General features: G+C 60.4%; 1 protein-coding gene across 1 annotated transcript; it reads left to right on the forward strand.

Annotated features, from left to right (window-relative positions):
* Positions 1–2,202: 2,202 nt before the first annotated feature.
* ARSG (arylsulfatase G) lies at positions 2,203–20,584 on the forward strand (the record flags this gene model as incomplete). Its single annotated transcript, XM_082008038.1, has 11 exons — positions 2,203–2,411; positions 2,731–2,918; positions 3,814–3,861; positions 3,942–4,053; positions 4,378–4,515; positions 7,147–7,343; positions 7,995–8,075; positions 11,348–11,456; positions 16,146–16,266; positions 19,838–19,928; positions 20,250–20,584. 11 exons carry the CDS (start codon positions 2,203–2,205, stop codon positions 20,582–20,584), a joined length of 1,629 nt encoding a protein of 542 aa, XP_081864164.1.
* Positions 20,585–20,810: the final 226 nt, after the last annotated feature.

The raw sequence follows: 20,810 nt of genomic DNA on the forward strand, positions 1-20,810 counted from the left end.
TTTCCCCCAAAACCAGTTCCAGTGCTGGGTGCTCTCCTGCTCCACGCTGCCCGGCCAGAGGGCTGAGGTGGGGCTGAGGTCACCCTCGGCCATGCCCGGGTTAATCCATGCTGTTCCTGTGAAGCTGGTGGCTCAAGTCCATGCTTTCCCTGGTCCAGCTGGGCCCAGCCCCTGCCCAGGGCTGTCGGACTGAAGCAGGGTTGCGCCTTTCAAGCCCCCTTCCCCAAAGAAACCCTAAGGGCTTTCCAAGGAAATTGCAAAGGGAAATTTTTATGGGAAAATAAAGGTGACTTGGCCACTGTCAAACATGTCGACATACCACCATGAGAGATGAGCTGTGGGTTTGCAGGGGGATTTTTTCCCCTTTTTGTTTGGGCAGGGCTATGCAGCCTCCCCTGTGGCTCAGCCCACCCCATTAATTCACGTACCGAGACCTTCGAGACCCTCGGATCGAAGTTTATAAATTGATGCTCTGGGCTATGAATTATGAATGGAGTCACACCCCTGATCACTGTAGTGCTACGCCGACAGTCCTGAAGCTGCTGATCTGAGCAACAGCCCAAAGCTTTTAAGATGTCAACAGCGAAACCTGGGAATAATTTGCTTTGCCAGCTACAAACCGCTTGGCCTACAGATGGGGCTCATCGTATTCCCTCTCCTGCCTCCTCCTCTTTTCTTTTCCAGTGTTCCCTTCTCGCCCTCCTGGTTTGTCTTTGTGAATGTTGTCCTGCTTGGCTGTGTTGACCACCCCATGGGAGCTGCATCCTCAGCGGCATGTTCCTCCCCCAAGGTTGCTGGTGCCAACTGGGGACATCTGCCACAGCGCTGGTCCCAGCTGGGTCCTGGTGGTCCCCCAGGCCGTCCCCACCCAGGCGCAGGTCCCTGCACCATCCCCACAGCCAGTGCAGGGCTCCTCACGCAGGGCTCAGTGGGGTTTTGGAAAATCTCTGCAGCTTCATCTCCCTTTGGCCATAACTTCATGCTCAAGACGTCGTATTTCATGGCTCGTTCTCTGCCATCGGTCTTTGGGGTGTTTGTCCTTGAACCTCTCCACCACTGGAGGCCAAATCCTGCACTAAGCAGCCGTGTGTGCTTAATCCCTTAAGCCCAGGTATCTCTGGGGTTTATCACCTTCTGGGTTTGTCTGGATTTCTGCATTCCTGCCTCTGGGAGTGGCTCCCTCCCAGCGCCCCATGGCCGGCAGCGGGGCTGCTGCCCGCACGGGCTGCGCTGCCCGCTCTGGTCTGCCCGCAGCAGTGGGGCAGCGTGAGCAGAGCCAAATTTAAAAAATGAGCTTCAGGAGCTTGTCAGTTGTTACAAACAAAGGCAGGGCCCTGGACATTCCCCCCTCATGGTGCTGTGCACCCTGCAGCGCTGGGGCGGGAGGGCGAGAGCCCTCAGCAAGCTGGAGGGAGCAGCGCTGCTCCCCAGGGATGCCAACAGCGCGGGAAACCATCCCAGCCTGAGCGACGGATGCGGGAAAAGGGCCCTCATTGTTTCCAGTCCTTTCCAGTTGAGCCATCACGAGCCAGGCAGCAAAAAATACAACTTCAAAGGCAAAATCTCAATGTCTGGATAAGGCGCTCGACCCCGAATGGAGGGCTCCGGCAGGTCCTGACTGCGTCTTGTTTCTCTTGCACAGGGGATGCTGTCGCTGTGCAAGGTGAAGGATGGACTGAGCCACGGCAGTTGTTTACAAGCCTGAAGCGAGGGAGACCAGCGCTTCGGCGAGCCGAGGAGCAGGTCTGCGGGGAAAGGGCCGTGTGTCGGACGCAAACATCCCGCCGGCTGCAGCGAGGAGCGACGAGCTGCTGCCGCAGATCGAGCCTGCTTCTGGAGGGGAAAATACTACTTTGGTTTGGTGTCTAATTAGATATTTACCAGGAAGGAAGGAAAGTTAAAAATAGGGTGACAGTGACTTCAAAGGGTGTTTTTGACTTCTAAGAGTAACACCTTTGCCGTCACTGATTGCAGGAATATCAGCTGTGCCTGCGGTGTGAAAGACAGAGAAGACATTGCAGCTCAGTCGGTAGCCAAGGGAGCAAACCCGGACCTCCCGGCCCGGCCCCGTGGGAGCAGCTAAGCAGGGGACATTTGCCTCGCTGCGAGGGCCCGCAGAGAGCTCAACAGCGTCCGCAGGGACGCAGCGGAGGGTGTTTGGGGAAGACGAAGCCGCCGGTGCCCCAGCGCGGGTGGGAGGGGATGTGTGGCACCATGAGGACCCCCTCCCCGCGGGCAGTGCTGGTGCTTGCCGCAGCGCTGGCAGGGCTCTCAGCTCCCCGTGCGGTGTACGGGCAGCCCAACTTCATCATCATCCTGGCGGATGATGTGGGCTGGGGGGATCTGGGGGCCAACTGGGCAGAGACGAAGGAGACCCCACATTTGGATGAGTTAGCTGCCGAAGGGACAAGGTAATGTCTGTCGTCCCCCCGCCGGCCCTCTCCAAGCAACCCTGTTTACTCTGTCCTGCAGCAAAGGGGAATTTACTCCCGTGGGACTGGCAGGCAAAGGGATTTCACTGACGTGTTTTTGGGTGCATGGGGAGGGCGGACAGAGCCTGGTACGTCGGGGTGCAGGTCCACCCATCCCCGCTGGGACCTGTGAGCTTCATCCCCTGCTCCAGACCCTTATCCCTGGGGCAGAAGGGGACGCATGCAGGGGAGCAGGGAGGGACGGGGCAGCGTTAGACCACGCAGGGGCTTGCGAGTGAAAGGTCCTTCCATTTTCTAGGTTTGTGGATTTTCACTCGGCTGCGTCCACTTGCTCCCCGTCCCGCGCCTCTCTGCTTACGGGGCGTCTTGGCGCACGCAACGGGGTGACCCACAACTTCGCCGTCACGTCGGTCGGTGGCCTCCCCCTGAATGAGACCACCCTGGCCGAGGTCCTGCGGGAGGCTGGGTACAGCACGGGGGCTATAGGTAACGCCTGCCTTGCTGAAGGGGCATCTGGGGCGGGGAGATGGGGGGGGACGACGAAGGTACCCACATCCGTCCCTTGTGGAGGAGGTACTGCAGATAGTGAGGTGAAACGCTGGCAATTCAAGGAAAGTCTAAAGGAACACGTGGGAGAGATTTTGCACATCCCCCTTGGATTTTGCAGTCTGCTTAATTTTCAAACATATGATATTGCCTGAAGTTCAGGCCTGCCCCGGTGCTCCATTTAGGCTCTAACTGCTTCACCTCACAAGGAATGCCTTGGGTTTTCCTTGGCAGACATGACTCTGCACAGCAGCTCTGCCAACCTGCGTCCCACGCCGGCGTGATGCCACTGGTGCTGGCTGGCAGCGCAGTGCCAGCTTGGTCGTTGCCGCTGGCCCCGTGGCTTTGGGCACCCTCCTGTCGCCATGGGTCCCCCCACCCACGCCAGCCCCAGCTGGTAGCGAGCCCTTTGCGCCTGCAGCTCCTGTTGCTTGCGCACGTTGCGCTGGCAGGAAAGCCCTTGGTTTCTCCGTTCCCCCATAGTTTTTGCAGTTCTTCTTGGATCGGCACATTCAAGCAGGTGCTAGAGGTCAGAGGATGAAACTGGTTGCTTGGGAGGGCTTAGAAAGTCGTCTCCCCTGAACACAAATGCATGAAAGAGCCTTTTAAGGCTGGAAGCAGTCCATTTGCACAGGCACGAGGTACCTTATGCATTTTTTCTGAGTTTATGAAAAAAAAAAAAAAGAGGCATTCTGGAAATGCAGCCAGCACAAACAAGTAGCCTTTCTTATTGCTAGATTAAAGCCCCCAGTGCTGTGGGCACCTCGTGGGTGATGGCTGGTGGTGGCTGTAGCTGCTTTAACCCCTGAAATGATGTTCTGTGGCTTCCACACAGGCAAGTGGCACCTGGGACACCACGGCCGCCATCACCCCAGCTTCCGCGGTAAGGGCTGCGCCGGTGGGGACGAGCCGAGCATCCCACGGCTGCCTTGTCCCCTGCCAACACCCTCGCTTGCCCCTCAGGCTTCGACTATTACTTTGGGATCCCCTACAGCCATGACATGGGCTGCACGGACACCCCCGGCTACAACCTGCCACCCTGCCCGCCCTGCCCGCGGCACGGCGCAGCTGCCAGGTACGGGGGTGTGTGGGGGCTTGAGTGCTGGCACTGGGAGGTGGGTATTTGCACCGGTGTCCCCCGCCCCGAGAGCTGCCCTTTGCTGCGGTCGCCTCCCCTTGTGCCCTGTGCACCCGTTTTTTCCCCCCGTGCACCCAGCTGCAGGGTGCAGGTCGGGGAGGCAGGTTGGTCCCCAGAGCATCGTCCCCTTTCTGCTGCCCCCCTCAGCTGCCCCCCTCAGCTGCGCCTTTCTGCAAAGCCAGGAGAACAGCCAGGCTCTGTGCCTGCTGCCGCACCAGTCCCCGCTCCGGTGACGAGCGTGCGGTGGCTTCTTCCCGGCAGGGTGGCGAGAAAAGACTGTTACACGGAGGTGGCCCTTCCTCTCTTCGAGAACGTCGCCATCATCGAACAGCCGGTCAACCTCAGCAGCCTGGCGGCACGCTACGCAGAGGAGGCGGCGCGGTTCATCCGGCGGGCGAGGTGAGATGCCGCCCGCCGTCCCCCGTCCCCTTCGCCGGGGGAGCTCGTGGGTCACTGCAAGCGTCTTCTGCATCGCGTCGGTGCGATGCCGGGGGCGTGGGGGTTGCCCGGCGGTTCCTGGGGAGCAGAGGTGGGGTGTCTGTGGCTCAGCCCTTTGGTGCTCCTCCTCCAAAGGGATCGTGTGGTTTTAAACCCGCCATTTACAAGGAAGGTCAAAGCCTGTGAGCTGGGCTGTGCCTCCTTCCCGGGGGTAACACGCAGCAAGACCCCAGCCAGCGGGGCTGGGAGGGAGGGAAACGCTGCCATCGCTCTGTCCTCCATCCCTCTGTCTTCGCGGTGGCACCGGGCGAGGTGGCAGCGGGACGGCTCTGCCGAGCAGTGGAGGTGCCTCTGTGGGTGGGGGGTGTCGGCGGGATCATGGGCGCTGAATGGGTGCCCACGGCAGCTCCAGCTGCAGGACCAGAACAACACCCGGAGGTGTTTAAATTCACCCTGTACGTGGGGTTTGCTCCTTTTTGGGGATCAAGTCCTCTGGGATCCCTGGGCTTCAGGGTCTGCCTTCCCCAGCCGCGCGGGGACACGAGGAGCCCGGGTGTGCTCTTCCCCGAGGACCAAAGCGGCTCCTCCAAGATGGCCACCCCGAAACCCTGCTAACGGGTTGTGTAATTTTAATCCCTATTATCGGCGGATTATGAGCAGTGACTTTGCAAAATGCCTCCCTGCAGTGCGAGGAGGGGAACTGCTGCCGGGCAGCCATGTCAGAGCCTGTCCCGCGCCTGCACCCAGGGATCACACAGACCTGGGGAAGGGCCACGGCGGGGGAGGTCCTGCCGGTGTGCTTGGGGAAAGGTTTGGGTAATGGGGGCAAATGACGGGCTGGGCAGGGAGCAGCCTGCGGGGAAATGGCTCGTTACAAGCCTGGGTACTGTTTTGCACGCAAAATACCCGTAGTTTATCCCCTTTGGGTACCAAGAATCGGCCGCAGTGTGGCCCGGCTGCGTGGTCAGGATGCGTGCCTGTAACGGGGCTGGAGGGTACGCGGGCACCGGGCTGCAGGGCGGCAGTCCTCCCTCCTGCTGGGCAAACCCCCGGCCCTCCGGGCTGCGAGGATGCTGCTAGGCTGTGAAATCACGTGCGTGAGTTCCAGGTTAGTAGGAAAGACCTTTAAATTCCCAATAGTGTTTTGGGGTTATCTGCGTTCACGGAGAACAGGATTAAGCAGGTGCCTGCCTTTTCTCTCCTTCTCTTTGATGGCTTATTCCAGTTTTCCTCTGCCTGAGTCATTCATTACGGCACAACAAAAGAACACCGGATTTGTCATCTCGGTGTTTTTTTAACCAGTCGTGTCAAGGTTGAGCAACTCGTGGCAGTGAGACTTGGCTCTGCTGGGGACGCTTGGAGCGCGGTGAACAGGGGAGCAAAACTCAGGGACATTTGTCTTAAGTTATTGATTAAATGTTTGCTCAATTTTTGGGGGAATTCTGAAATGTCAATGTGAAAAGCAAGTGGGAACACTATGCTCATGAGCCTGCCTGGATGCTGGAGTCCACCCGGTGCTCCTGGGTGGGATGCCAGCCAGAGGGAGCAGCTTTCCCTGCTCCAGGGTCTCTGGCATCCCAAGGGAAAAGGTGCCGCATAGCCTTTGGCAGTGGTAATTTGCAAGGGATGCATCAGCACCCGCTGACCCCCAGCGTTTTGCAGGGGCTGGGCAGGGTGCCGTGGGGACGCAGTCCTTCGTGGGGCTCCGGCACCACTGGGGAAGGATGCGGCAGCTCTGGGTGGGATGGGATTTACTCATTTTCCATCCCCAGGTGGATGACGGGTAAAGGAAGGAAGTGCCGAAACACACATCGGAGGGGCCCTGAGAGCTTTCTGGAGGCAGCGATGGGGTGGCCGGAGCCGGGCGCGTGCACGGGCTGGGGCACGTCTCCGGGATCCGGCCCCTCCCCGGCGCTCGCCAACCCACCCTTCCCCTCGGAGGTCCCTGAGGAAGAGCGGGCCTCGTTGGAGGAGATAAATATAGCCGTAAACAAGAAAACAGGACATGTCCTCTGATGATTTAAAAGCAAACAGGCAGCAGGGCAGCGTGCGGCGAGCGAACGTGCTGCGCTGCTTGTCCGGGGCTGCTCGGCAGCACCGAGGCCACGCTCGGGGTCGGCGTGGGCGTCCTGCTGCTGCTCATCCGCCGCTAAAATCACCGACCGGGGCAAGCACTTGCCGAGAGGGGAAGGAAGGGCCAAAATGGGCCCCGTGAGAGAGGGGAGGGAGGCGGGTGGGTGCCAGGAGTGCACCGACACAGGGTGTTTGGGAGACGGAGGAAGGGACGAGTCTGTCCCAAATGGAGAAAACAGAGGGACAACGGGGAGAGGTTTAAGCAGGAGCAGGGGAGAAGTGGCTGTGCCAAGGATCCCCCCTGCGAGGGGAGCGGGCGCCCGGGGGGTTGCAGCCGGCTGATGCACAGGGCGTTTTTTTTTCTGGGAGCTGCGGCGGAGGCCGGGCGGGCTTGCAGGGCTCCCGGGAGGAAGGGCCACCAGTCTGCGTCCCCAGGCTCGGCAGTGCCACCACCCCGGCGACCTCCTGCCGCCGCCTCCCCCGACCCGGCTGATCGCGCTCCCCCTCTTCCCTGTGCAGCGACAGCGGACGTCCCTTCTTCCTCTACCTGGCGCTGGCCCATATGCACGTCCCGCTGGGGGTCCCCCCGCCGCCGCCCCCCGCCTCGGCCCGGGGCATCTACGGAGCCGCCCTGAGCGAGATGGACGCCCTGGTGGGACGGATAAAGCGGGTCGCCGACAGCCGTGGAAAGGGCAACACGCTCCTGTGGTTCGCAGGTACAGCAGGAAAAGCGGCTGCGGCGGCTGAGGGCGACGCCGGCGGCTGCACCGGCACCAGCCCGGGGTGTGCGTGGGTGGCAGGGGCAAGACCCGTGTTTGTCCCCCACTCTCGATGCTCCCAGCCGCTCTGCGGATGGGGAGCGATCAGCAGCCGCGGCCGAGCTGCCCGGGGCCATCACATCACGGGGACGGCGGTCCTGGGCTGCGACGGCTGCTCAGCCGGGTGCCCACCCCGCCACCCCGCTTCGGCCGCGGGGTGAACCGGCACGGCCGTGCCTAATTAAATCGCAAATCCTCATTCATTAAGAAGCCCAAATCCGCTCTCGCTGAGCAGCCTCCCTAATGAGGACGTCTTGCTCCTGACAACAGGAACTGCTCCGCCGCTCATTAACACCCAAAGCTGGCGGCAGCCGCTCCCCCCCGCCCCAGCTCTGCTCCAGCCCCTCACCCGGGACCCGGGCAGCCCCAGCCCTTGAAAACAAGTTTTTAGAAATAAAAATAAATAAAGCTGCTGCTCTCGCTATAAGGGAAATTATCAGAGGGACGGGATGGAGGGGTCGCTTGTCCTTGCTCACCCCATTGTGGAGGTGCCCCCCACAAACAGCCCGGTCCTGGTGTCGCTCATGGGGACGTTTCTTTCTCTTGCAGGTGACAATGGCCCCTGGGCACAGAAGTGCGAGCTGGCGGGACGCCTGGGGCCGTTCGTGGGGGCCTGGCAGAGGCAGCGAGGTAACCTGGCAGTGTCGGGGGGTCTCTGTCCCCAGGGGTGCAGGGGGCCCTGCACCACAAAGCCCTGCGTTGCCCTTGAGGGGGACACGGGGAGCATTTCACCCCCCAGCCTTTCTGCTGGCTGCTGCCCTGGGCTGAGTTGCCTTGAAGACACCCCGGAAGAACTTTTTCTTTCAAGCAACCAAGTTTTCCCCTAAAACCACTGCTGGGGGGGCTGGGCCCCCCTAGTCCCTATTGCCCCAGAGCTTGAGGTGAATGGCTGCAGGTTTTGGAGGGGGGATGCTCTCACCACCCAAGCAGCGGGGCCATTGGCTCCGGCAGGATCTCGCAGCCCCCAGCCCCATCCCGCCTGGAGGAGAGCGCCAGCACCACGGGACTTTGCTTTTCTTTCTCTCCACTGTTTTGGTTTTGTTGTTTGTTGTTTTTTTTTTTTTTCTGCCTTTCCTCCTTTTCCGGCCAAACCATCTGCTTGGTGGGTTTATTTCAGCCAGAGCGGCCAGAAACATGCATGAGTCAGGCGTTTCCCACTTCTGCTTGTATTACGCAGTGTAAACGCACGCCGGGCTCGGTTCCCCTCTTTGCTCGGGGTCAGTGGGGAGGGAGCGGTGGCGGAGGGGCCACGGGCGGCAGCGCCTCTTTCCTCCTCCACTTCCTGACACCCAGGTGATGCAACCGTGGCCGCTTCCCTGGGCAAACGCTGCCGCCGGGCTGGCTCGCTTTCCCGTTCCCAGAGCCCTTCCTTCGGCTGGCCCCGGGATGAAATCGTAACCTTAATTTATTATTTTTTTTTTAGTAAACAAACCCTGCTGACGACCTGGGTTGCTCTTGAGCAACCGACGGTCACAAGCTGGAGCAGATGGTACAGGCAGTCCAGCGTTCGGGAACAAAGCTAGGAAAACACGTCCCCTTTCCAGCCTCTCGCTGCCCTGTGAAAACACCCCGAGCCCCCGCTATCGGGGAGGCTGGGGAGGAGGTCGGGCTGGCAGGGCTCTAGGAGCTGGCTGCAAGTGCCGGCTGGGAAGGGTGACTTCTGAAATCCCTCGGCCGGCTGTTGCACGGATGTTTTGAAAGCCAGCCCCGGTGTTACTGTCCGCTGGCAGCTGGTCTAATGCTGCCAACACCTGCCTGCATGGGTGCTGGGTGGGTGGGATGCTCGGCCATCCCGTCCCGGGGGCATCGTCCCCGGGCAGGGAAAAGCCCTTTGAGGAGCAGGGGGGCAGGGGAGCACGGGCTGCTCAGCACCATATACGTTTCGCATAGCTTGGCGTTTCCTCTTAGGGTCCAACCCAAATTCCAGGGATGTTTTCCATTGATTTCAAGTGGTCACTGGAGTTGGTCCTTGCTGGAGAGAGCAGCACATCCGTGCATGCTGCCCCGCTTCTCTGGTTGCGGAGCTTCCCGCAGCCCCCAGCCTGCCCCAAAAACTCGTCTCCCACCTTGGGGACAAGAGCCCAGCTAGGGGGGTGCGGAGTGGAGATGCACGTTTCGGGGATGTCATGCTGGGCATGTGTTGAGGCAGGTTTGGGAGGCTCCAGACCCGGTGTCCCTGTGCTGGGGACCTGCTGTGCATGGTGCAAGTGGGACCAGGAGTTTTGTCCTGGCATGGGAATGCTCAGTTCAGCTTTCCTTGGAAAGCCGTGGCCTCCACGGCCCCACAGCAGCAGGGCTGCATCATCTCTGCTCTGGAGAAAAATCCCTGGCTGGGTTTGGGGTGTTGCAGCCCCGTTTACCGCCCAAAATGTGAGCTTATTCACAGGCAGCTCCAGTGTCCTGCCCAGCCAGAGGTACTCGGGTGGCTGGAGGGAAATACCCACCCGATGTCCTCCTGGAGACCCGCCCCCCCGCATGGAAAAGCCCTTGAAATGCAGCTGCCATAGCTGGAGGACAAATTATTTAATATATTTGCAGAGATGAGGATTGATATTAGTTGCTATTAATTTCACCCTAATTTCCTAGGGTGTCTGAAGGCAGGGGAGGCACCGTGCTTAAGCCATAGGTGGTAGTTGTTAGAAGCACTGTTGTGTTTCCAATAGCCACAAGAGATCCTGGTGCCGGCAGTGTCCCACTGCTTGAGGCCCCGAAGAGATGTTCATCGGAGCAATCACCAAAAGTTTGGGTGGGGAGTGGGAGAGATGGGGGACGTGCCTGCAGGACAGGCAGTGGGGTCAGAAGCTTTTCCCTGGACTATTGCTCGTGCCGCCAGCACCGTGGCATCCGTGTGTCCTCCTCCGCTCCGGTGGTGCAGGTATGGCAGCATCGCCTGGAGCGCAGGATCAGCCCAGATGCCCGTAGCATCGGGCAGCGACTCCCGGAGAGGCCGGGCCGGGCTGGGGACCGGCACAGGGACTCGGAGGAGCGCGGGGAGGCTCTGCGACAGCCGCGACCTCGCCTCTGGCTTGGCTCTGCCTGGAGGAAATGGCTTCGGGCGAGCGCCGTTGCCATGCGCACGCTGAAAAGCGGGCGGACAAAGGCTGCGCCTGGGAAGTTTGCTCCGTGAATCGGGTTGGGATTTTCTCTTTGCTCCATTCCCAGCCCCTTCCCCCCCAACTGCCTGGAGCCCTTTGGGCTACAGCCAAAGCAGAGGCTCTCTAACACCCTTCCACCCGCTTGGATGCTCAGCACCCCTATTTTGTTGCTCAGCACCCTCGTTTCAGTGCTCAGCATCCCAAGTGGCGGAAGAGGCTGGGCAGCTTCCCTGTGCCATGCATCTCAAACCCAAGGGCAGAGCAAGGGCGTTTTGGGTGATGTCAGGGAAATGATGGAACAGGTTAATTAGCCGGCAGGAGGGTTATCAGAAGGATGGTATTTTTAATGAAGCAGGTTTCCAGCAGGCTGGGGGGGCTGTTGCTGCTTTACCACGCGGAGGGCAGCAGCCGCCTGGACGGGGCCGTTCACAGCCCCTGGCATAAATTCCTGCATTTCCCGCCTGCTCCATATTCTCTCCCAACATCAAAAGTGGATGGAAATGTGGCAGCTCGGGCAGCCGGCTGCGTTTCTCATTGCTCGCTGAAGCAGAGGAGAAACAAAAGGCACTGCCAAACTGAGCCCCCTTTCTTTTTCCTTTCCCTATTTCTTTTAAAAACTCCTGTAACTCTTCTCCCTCCCCTGACCCAGCTCCCTCTCCAGCGAAATCATCCTCCTTTGGGGTCATTTACTGCTTCTCTGCCTCTGAGTAGCTCCTTTCCCAGGGAAACTCCGGGCTCAGGAGGTTTTCCCATCGACGCGGAGCTCCTGGGCAGCGGGATGCTGAGCGCTGCCCTTTTCTCTTGCAGGTGGAAGCTCAGCGAAGCAGACGACCTGGGAAGGAGGGCACCGGGTGCCGGCGCTGGCGTACTGGCCCGGCCGCATCCCTGCCAAGCGGACGAGCCGCGCTCTGGTCAGGTAGGCGCCCGGCCGGATTGCATCGGGGAGTGGGGCAGCCCCTCCACCCCCGTTATACAGGACCCACCGTCCCTGCGCTGGGATCCTGGTGATGATCCGGATTTTGGCAGCAGCAGCTGCCTGTGCTGGTTATGGCCTGCCTTGTGCCAGGCTCTGTACTTTTGTCCTCTCCCAAGCCCGTAAGACTTAATGCTTCAGCAAAGAGGAGTTGAAAGGGCTTTTTGTGAGGCTGGTGGATTGGCGTTAGCAGCCACCGGGCTCCGTGTGCCTCCTGGCCGCGGTGGCTGAGTGCCTCCCGATAATTAAAAGATGACGATGTTCTCTCTCTCCACCAAGAAGCAGGCTTAGGCTTTGTGGTTTGTGAATGGCTTTGTGTGGAGGAGGGTGCGGTTGTGGGAAAGGCTGGCCAGAGGGACGGCGCTTGCAATCAGCGCAGGATGCGGCCGGGCTGGGAGGTAGCGAACGACGTTGGCCGTTTCCGGCGAGAGCGGCGGGGAAGGGCTGCTGCCTCCCGCTCCTCGCCTCGCCGGGGAAGGCGGCGTGGAGGGGTCCTTACTGCAGCAGTGCTGCACTTCTTGCAGCTATTGCACCTCTCCTTGCAGCAGTTGCAGCTCTGCATGCAGCACTCGCGCCTCTCCCTGCAGCAGCTGCCCCTCTCCTCGCAGCCTCCTTTGCAGCAAATGCAGCGCGGGGGCACGGCCTGGGCGGCGGGCACTGCCGTGGGATGCCCTGTCCCCTTTCGTCCCGCGAAGCACACGGTGACGGAGGTCGGGGTGGTGGGGCTGGGGTGTGTTGCTGGGTGTTGGGAAAGCGTGTCCCAGCTGCTGGGAGCGGGTCTGACTGGTGGGCCCAGGGGAGGCACTGGGTGTTTCTAAGGTCCACGAGATAAGCTGGAGCCACTTACTCCTTGGGTGGCCTGAGGGCAGTGCTGGGAGCTGGGTTTTTGCAAGCGGGGGAAGGCTCAAGGAGTGAGCTGAGGCACGGACGTCTGGTGGAGGGGCTGGGGTGCACACAGCACCCCTTGGGTTTTACCTCCAAACCCTTCCTCTCCATGGCTGCGTGATGGACCCACCACTGCGACACGAGGCAGAGCTGCCCACCCGCACCCGCTCGGGTGGCCGGGGCAGCGCGGTGCAGGATCATGCCCGTCCCCATCCCCCTGACCCACCAGCCTCCTCGCCCCCCTGCACAAGCCGCAGCCCTGCCGCCAAGCCCAGGCATCCCGTTATCTCCTCAAAGACCTTATCTCCTGCCTTACCCCGCTCCAGTCCAGCAGGTTGGATGGCTGGAAATCTCGAAAGCCGTCGGCGAGGGCGGTGCTGCACACCGGGCGCTCGGGAAGCGGCTCTGCAGCTCCCCGGGAGTCAGAGCGCACCCGGCGTCCTCCCCAGCACAGCCCAGCGTGGCCGTGGGGCCATGCCCGCTGGTGTGGGGTGATGCCCGGCTAGCACAGCGTGGTGCTCTGGCATCGGGAAGAGGCAGCCCCGTTTGGGAGGCAGGGCAGAGCCAGCCTGGGGGACGCTGTGACAGCGTGGCCGCGGCCATGGTCCGAGCTTTTGGCCAGGGAATGCGGAGGGATGCAGCGGGATGCGGAGGGCAGGGGCTGCTCACTGCTCACAGTGCCTCGGGGCAGGCAGCTTTTCTCTACACCCAGAGTCACCTTTGGGGACGTCCCTCAAAGGACGAGCATGTGCCAGGCTGCCGCCTTCTGGCCCTCATGAAGTAGAGTGGTTGAAGACTTGTCCCCCCAGCTGATGGGGAGACCCAGAAAGCTGGAGAGGGAATGAAATCTATGTGCAGATATGGCCGGGCAACCTCTGCACACAAGGAGAGACCTGCGTCTGTTGGGATGCCCCGGGAAGGGCAGGGGCTGGGCAAGGGCAGGCATTAACCTCCTTCTGTCCCTGAGGTTATGGAAATGCTGACAGCCTGTGCCATCTAGCTTGGGAGAAGAGCCTGCCCAGGACTGCACCTTCCCTCTCCCCGGAGTTGCTTGGCTTCGCGTCCTCCCCAGCGCAGGGAGTGGAGGGGTGAGGGAGGGTGAGCGTGCCCGGGGGCCGGGGAAGCTGAAGCCAGCAGAGAAATGCTGATGCGTCGCCGCAGACCTGCACCTGCACGCTGGTTTCTGCAGAAAACTGCCTTGTTGGCTTTTCTTAATGATACTTAATTGTTGGAGCCACCTGCCATGCTTCTGCCCTTCCCTGCCCCAACCCAAAGTAGGGCACGGAAGAAATAGGTCAGTGGGGTGGTGAAGCAGCAAATTGCACCACCCTGGCTGTGCCGGCGGCGTGGGGCTGGGCAGGTCGGGCAAGCCGGTTGGGGTGTGGGGAGAGCTGGTTCAGCTGCCTGCAGCTGCCTGCAGCTGCCTGCACCACGTCATCGCCGGAGCAGGGCAGCACTCCCTGCCGCCGTCCTGCCTGGGATGCTCGTCGCCAGCGCAGCGCCCCGGGCAGCTCTGCTCCTCGGGCAGCAGGCAGGGAGCTGCCTGTCCCTGGGCCCTTTTCCCTCAGCGTCTGGGGCAGCAGCAGGACACTGGTGTGACTTTATTTACTAACTGGTGTGACTTTATTTACTAAATCTCTCTTGGCCAGGGCAGGGGGGTGGCAGTGTGGTGTCCCCTTTCCGTGCCAGCACTGCTTCCCAGCTTGGCTTGCAGGATGTGCCTGCTGGCAGGGCCTTAGCTTTGGTGCCAGCTTTGACCAAAATCCTAATTTTTCATGCCTTTTTCCATGGATTACATCTACCCTTGGCCAGGGGGACCTTCAACCACCTCTGCCTTCAATCACATTGTCCTCCCACCTCAGTGACATTTTCCAGTGGTCCCATCCACTGGTTCGGGGCCGCTTGGTGTCACCATGTGAGCATCTGCATGCACCGTGCTGGGGGCCAGATCCTGAGGGTGCTGAGCACCCATGGCACCAGGAGCATGCTGACTGGGGCCTGCCCTGGGCTGCCATTTCGGATGGACCTGGGCTGACCTCAGCGAGGTGCCTGCAGGGATGTGCCCTGCCTTGGGCACAGTGGGCAGCCAGAATTTTTTTGGTACCTCCTGGCTCGCCTGGCCGCTGGGGCTGTCTCCGCGAGCGTGCCGTACCGGGGCTGCCTCTCAGCAGTGTTTGTTCTTATTTGTTCTCTCCGTCTCTTAGCAGCTAAATTAAAACTCGTTGAATGGGAGAACCGGGGGCCCTTAAGCCCTGGGCTCTTTTCTCTCTCTGCTCACGCAGCCGCTGTTGTGCACCGGCTGGGAGAAATGTGGCGGCGGCACCGCGACCGCAGGACCACAGTGGTGGGACCGGAGCGGCACCCTGGGTGCCCTCAAGTTGGGGGACCTGGTGTTTTCACCTCCTCCAGCAATTTTCATGCGCCAGCTGACCCCCCGAGCTGCCAGCACGAGGCTTTTGCCGCCGGAGGGATTTGGGCTGAGCCCCTGCCGGCTGCTTGGCACTGGTGGCTCTGCCAGCTCACCAGCTCCCATGCCACGGCCTCGTCCCCGGGGGGACAGCGCTGGGATGTGTCACTTGGCCTCACTGATGTCTCACTGTCCCCTGGGACCATGGGGCACCCCTGGTGCGGAGTGGCTCCTTTTAGAGATGTGGGGTCACCCCACAGCCACGTCTGCGAGAAGGAGGGATGTGCGTGGGGGTGGCGGCGGGGGGACACGGGACACTTGTGCCTCGCAGGAGCTGGACGTGGAGAGTGAGGGTCAGACGTGGGGGCTGCGAGCCGGCTGTCCCCGTCCTGCTGGAGTTGAGCCTGGACCACACTGGGCCACGTGGCCGGAGGAGAGGGAAGCCCGTGCCCACGCGCAAGGGGCTGGCAGCGGAGCCGGGCAGTCCCTGTCCCATCCCAGCGATGACTTTGCTCAACCCGTGGTCCTTCCGTGCCGTGGGGACATGCCGGCAGGTGGGGAATCGCCGCGGCTGAGCTCTGGCCCTGGGGCCACCGGCACAGGCGGGGAAGCGGAGACTCTCCCTGTCCACATCCCCACGGAGCCGGAGGGACACCGGGGCACCTGCTCCTTCCCTGCATCTCTCCGTGCTGGGAAGCGACCGAGGACGAGCCCCAAGCAGTCTTTTGTGGCTGAGGCCCCTGAAAAACCCGAGAGGCTTACGGTGGAAATGCTGACGGGCGCTTTGGTGGGAGCGCACAAATAGCACCGCTCTCATTTTCCATTCTGGCTGCGACGGCTCGTGCTGCGCCATGCAAAAGCGAGACCACATTTTCCTGGGGCGACGGGATCTGCTGTCATTGGCGTAAAAAGTCCCTGTGCTAGCACTTTCTCCGGAGGGTGACCTGCTGGCTGCCCCGTGTGGCCGGGGGGACAGGAGGCCGGGAGGGGGCTGCCCCGCTCCCCGCCGTGCCCCTGCCCCGCGGGTGCGGGGTTTGCCGGGCGCGGGGAGCGGCAGATCCTGGCTGAACCCGCAGCGCCTGGCGAGCAGCCGGCGCCGGGGGTGGGAGGTGTGCGAAGCGAGGGCTTGCTGGGGCCGAGTCGCTGCTTGAAGCTGGTTTTAACCTTTTCTGCAGAGCTGAGCTGATGGGATGGGTGCTGGGAGGCGGCCGGCCCCCCGCGAGGTGCTCCCCTGCCATCAGTGCACCCCTGGGCAGGGGCTGCGGGGTGCAGCTGGGGTGGGGGGGGACCCTCCGGGGATCTTTGCTCCTTACGCTGATGAAAGCCACCTCTTTCCCCAGCACCCTGGACATCTTCCCTACGCTGGTGGCCCTGGCCGGGGCAGCGCTTCCTCCAAACAGGCGCTTCGACGGCTTGGACGTGTCCCCGGTTCTCTTTGGGTGGTCGGATGTGGGGCACAAGGTAAGGCAGAGCCACCCTCCCGGTGACATCCTCCTCCTGACAGCAGGTCCCACCGCCTCTGAGCTAAAACCGGTAGGTGGGGGGCGGAAAGGTGGGGAGCTGGCGACGTGCAGACCCGTGGGAGCACCATCCCCCTGGCCTGGAGGAGGAGGACAGCGGAGGCGGCCGGCCGCTGCAGCGAGGCTGGGCTCGGGGTACCGGCGCAAAAGGGCTTTTGGGTTAATGAAGAGTCGTTTTATGCTTTGTTCGTGAATCTGGGATTATAGGTGAAAATGCCCATGCACGCGGCCCCGCGCGCCTTCCCGTGCGCCCCCAGGGCTGTGCCCGCTGTCCCGGGGACACCGTCCCGGGGGATGCCTGGGCTTGCCTGCCCACACAGCGTGTCTCCTTTCCCATTGCAAAAGGTATGCCAGCGTGGGAAACAAAAGATCCCAGGGGCTCGGACCTAGTTGTATCCACTTTTATTTATCCTGCCAGATTGAGACATAATGAAGCCCTCCTTCTCCCAGCTCCTTGGCTGGGGAACGTGCCCATTACTGATGTTCAAGCGGGGCAGCTCGCCCCGTACCCTGCAGCTCTGCCCATACCAAAGGAGCTGCTGACAGCTCCTTTAAGCCTAAAAAACACAGTTAGCAGAACAAACAGTATGGCGATGCATTTTTCTCGGAGTTGCACAAGATTTTTGCAGAACCAAAAGAAAAAGAAAAAAAAAGCGGCTTTAATAGCAGTCCCACAGATAAAGCCTGATTTTGCTTTTAAAGTCCACCCTCCTGCGAGCACCACGAGCCAGCTCCCAGCAGGGATCTTGGATTTGCTTTCTGCGTCCATCAGGGTTTTGGTATTTGCTTCGTATTTATGGAACCTTCTGCTGAACCATGAGATAAAGCGGGAAAGCGGATGGGACGCGGCCAGTGTGCTCCGCTGTGCTCCTCGGGATTAACCCTCTTCTGCGCGCGTGGTGCCGGGAGCGGGGGACCAGCGGCTTGCTGGGAGCGATGCTTTGCTGGGTATGATGGTTTGCTGGGAGCGATGCTTTGCTGGGAGCGATGCTTTGCTGGTGTCAGGGTGCGGTTGGGGGGGCAGGAGCCCACGCCAGCCATCCCGAGGCATAAAGTCCTGAGCTGCGATGCACCGCCAGCTCCCGGGGCTTCCCCAGTATCACCCCGGCCCAGTGCTTTTTTTGGGGGGGAGTTGTGCTACAATCAGGGTTGAATTAACCCCTGTGGGGCTGGGAGCCAGGGGGCACAGCCGGATTGTTCCTGCCTGTCCTGGCAGCTTGGGCTGGGTGAGCATCCCTGGGGGATGCGATCCAGCTGCCCACGGGACTGCGAGACAGGGTGACCTTGGGGATACACACAGCACCCACCCGCTCCAGCCCCACGGGGTGGCCGGGAGCAAGCGCGTGTCCCCGCTCCCTCCCCTCTTGGCTCTCTGCCTTTCATCTCCCGCTTGCGAGCGGCTGATAGCAACCCCCTCTTTGATGTTGCACGGTTTTCCTTGACACAAATCCTCCCGAAAGTGGTTCCTCTGCTCACCCCGCCGCCCCTGACAGCCGCTTTCCTCCCCGGGGTCCCTCGGGCGGCTGAGGCTCCCTGGCGCGAACTGCCCGGGGTAACCTTGCTCGGCGTCCCAGCCCGCGCGCTCGGCACCGGCACAACCTGTGACGGGGCTGGGGCAACGCCAAGGTCCTGTTTTAAGCAAAGGCTATTTACAGTAAAAATAAACACATCCTACAAAATGTATCAAGGGTACAAGTGTCAGACAAATAAGCTCTTTCCATCACCTTAGCGGCAGAGGGGTGTGTGCCTGCTCCCCACGTGCTTGCTCGCTTGTGCAAACAGCCCAGAGCTCCGAGTTCAGACGATGGTTTTCTGGGGAGAAAAGGCTTTTTTCCCCCCTTTTTTATTTTTTCTTAGTTAAAATAAAGTCACAAATCAATAGAAGGGTTGCAGACCTGGGAATGTTTCTTGAAAGGGCTCAATCGAAACAACCTCCTTAATTATGCAGTAAATTACAGTAGGTTTTCTCAGCGTGGAGTTTTATGAGGCAGGTTTAGGAATGCGCTTCTTGGTGGCAAGGGAGGTTTGAGTGCCTTTACACTGAGATGGCAGCATCCCGACTGTGCTGCTAAAGGAAACGCCGACAGGCGACAGGGTGTAGGCAAAGCGCTGGGGCTGGAGGCAGACAAATCGGTTCCGTCCCTGGAACCTCGGCTTCCAGGGCCCTTGAGTACCTGCTGATTTCTACTTCAGAGCTGTTTTATTCTGACCGAGGAGTGTCAGCATGAGGGGGCTCTGCCGCAGGGGTTTCCTCCTTGCAGCAGGTGTACGCTGCACCACCTCTTCCACTTTGCACCCTAAAACATGATTTTTAAACCAAATTAAAAGGTTGAGGGTTGTTTTTTTTTTTTTATTTTGCCTTGCAATGGAGGGCAAGGAAAGAAACCAAGAGCATTTGGAAATCACCCCCCCTGCTGAATCCTGGCATTTCTCGGATGAGTTACCAACTGGCCCCCCGAGACAGCGGCTGCACCCGGACCTGGCAGCGCGGAAGCGACATCTCCGGGCAACCGAGCGGGGGGCCCGGCAGTGCTGCCTGCCGGAGCAGGGCTCCTGTGCCGGGCACCTGCTAAGGCATCACCGTGCTGATCAGCTGCGAACGCTGTTACTAAACTTGGCACCGCAGCTGCCTACAACTTTGACAGATGTTTCTAATTTTTAGCACAGTGGAAATTTCTTGAATCACTTTTAAACTCAATTCCTAGGGAGGAAACCTCGAGTGACTCATCCCTCAGTGAAGCCATTGGCTCCACGCAGATATTATCTGACAGATGAGCTCGCTGAACTGTCCAGCTCACTTGTCTTCTCGCTCCCGTGTGCCAAAGCAGCCGTCCTGTGCGGATCAAGTGTCCTAAATACTTGAAAGGGAGAGATTCAACCCGCCCTTCCCTCCTTCCCTTCCTTCTCACCCCATTCCCTGTGCCGGGACGGCTGTTGTTAGGGAAGGGAGTGCTCACGCAGCGGGGTGAGTCAGTGGTGGAGACGGACCGGGAGTGATGTTCCAGCACCTCACCTACCCGTGCAGCCTCTGCTTCGCATGAGCTCACCCTCAGCTCGTGGCTTGCTGCTGGCCCCCGGCAACGATTCGGCTCCCTTAGATGTCCTGGCCACTATCTGGGCTGCGAGCACCGAGGGAGATGGGTGTCTCATTGGCACTGGGCAGTGCCATAGAGGTGACATAGAGCACCTGAGACCCTCCCGGCTCTGAAATATTTTGCCCTGCTCTGCTGAAAGCCCCAACACCTTCGTGTTCCCTTTCTTGCAGCAGAATTGGTCTGGGGAGGTCCTGCGTGCAGGGCCAGGAAGGCACAAGAGTGTTTCTTGGTGCCCTTTTGCTGTCACCCCAGCCTTCAGCAAGCAGAACTCGGTCGGTTGCTCAGAGTCCAGGGGCTAACTGGTTTCTCTAGATGTGTGCACGGGTGGGATGTGGTCTCGTCTGAGGAGGGAGTGGGTCTCACAGAGCAGGTTTTCTCTGGGACAGGCTGACGGGCACTTTTCTGTTCTTCCTTCAGGTTCTGCTTCACCCCAACAGTGGGGCAGCTGGGAAGGATGGAGAGATAGAGACGCTACGGCTGGCTCAGTACAAGGCGTTTTACACCACAGGTACTGTGTCCCTTTTAGAGATCATCAAGTCTGGGAAAACCTCGGAATTCTTGGTTCCCTGCAGATACAGGTGAAAACGAACTCAGGTTAATTCAAGCCAGAACAAACCTAGCAAGGGTAAGGACGTGCCGCCCAGTGTCTGTGTGATGGGCTTTGCAGCCTGTGGACGTTGGCCTCAGAAGCACTCTCAGACTCACAGAAGCACTTGGGCTCCCAAAGCTGGGACATGGTGGGACTGGGCCACCACAGACGGGTGAGGAATACCGAGGTGATCCCTGTGGACCCTGGGACTCTGGTGTTTTTCTCTTGTTTCCTCCCTAGGAGGGGCGATGGCTTGCGATGGGAGCATTGGGCCAGCTGAGCATCACCAGCCACCCCTCATTTTCAATCTGGATCGTGATATCCAGGAGCAGAGGCCTTTGGACTTGGCATCCAGAGAGTATCAGGCAGTGCTGCCTGCAATCAGCAGGGTTTACGCTCAAGCTCTGGAGGACATCGCAACAGACAACGTCTCGGTTGCAGATTACTCCAAAGACCCGGCAGCAATGCCCTGCTGCAATGTGCAGCACGTGGCCTGCCGATGCCAAGCGCCCGGAACCCACGCAGCCGTGCTGGACCGTCACACGGAAAGAAGAGCAACGCGGCTTTGTCTTTAAGCAAATACTTGCTCAGGCTGCTCCTCTCCCAAGTCTGGTTTCTGCGAACGGGACTGTTGTGCATGCTGGCTCCAGGCTGTTTGGCCATGGAGGAGAGGGATGGAGGCTGCGGTCCCCTTTGCTCTGTGCTGTGAAGCAGGGAGGTGAGTTAGTTGTGGGTCTGTGTGAGCACAGGGAGGGTGCCCTTTGCTGCAGAGCAGGACTGTCCCCTGTGACTGGAGAGCAG

The sequence above is a fragment of the Phaethon aethereus genome (assembly GCF_964289735.1).
Source record: "Phaethon aethereus genome assembly, chromosome: 18".
NCBI classification, from domain to species: domain Eukaryota; kingdom Metazoa; phylum Chordata; class Aves; order Phaethontiformes; family Phaethontidae; genus Phaethon; species Phaethon aethereus.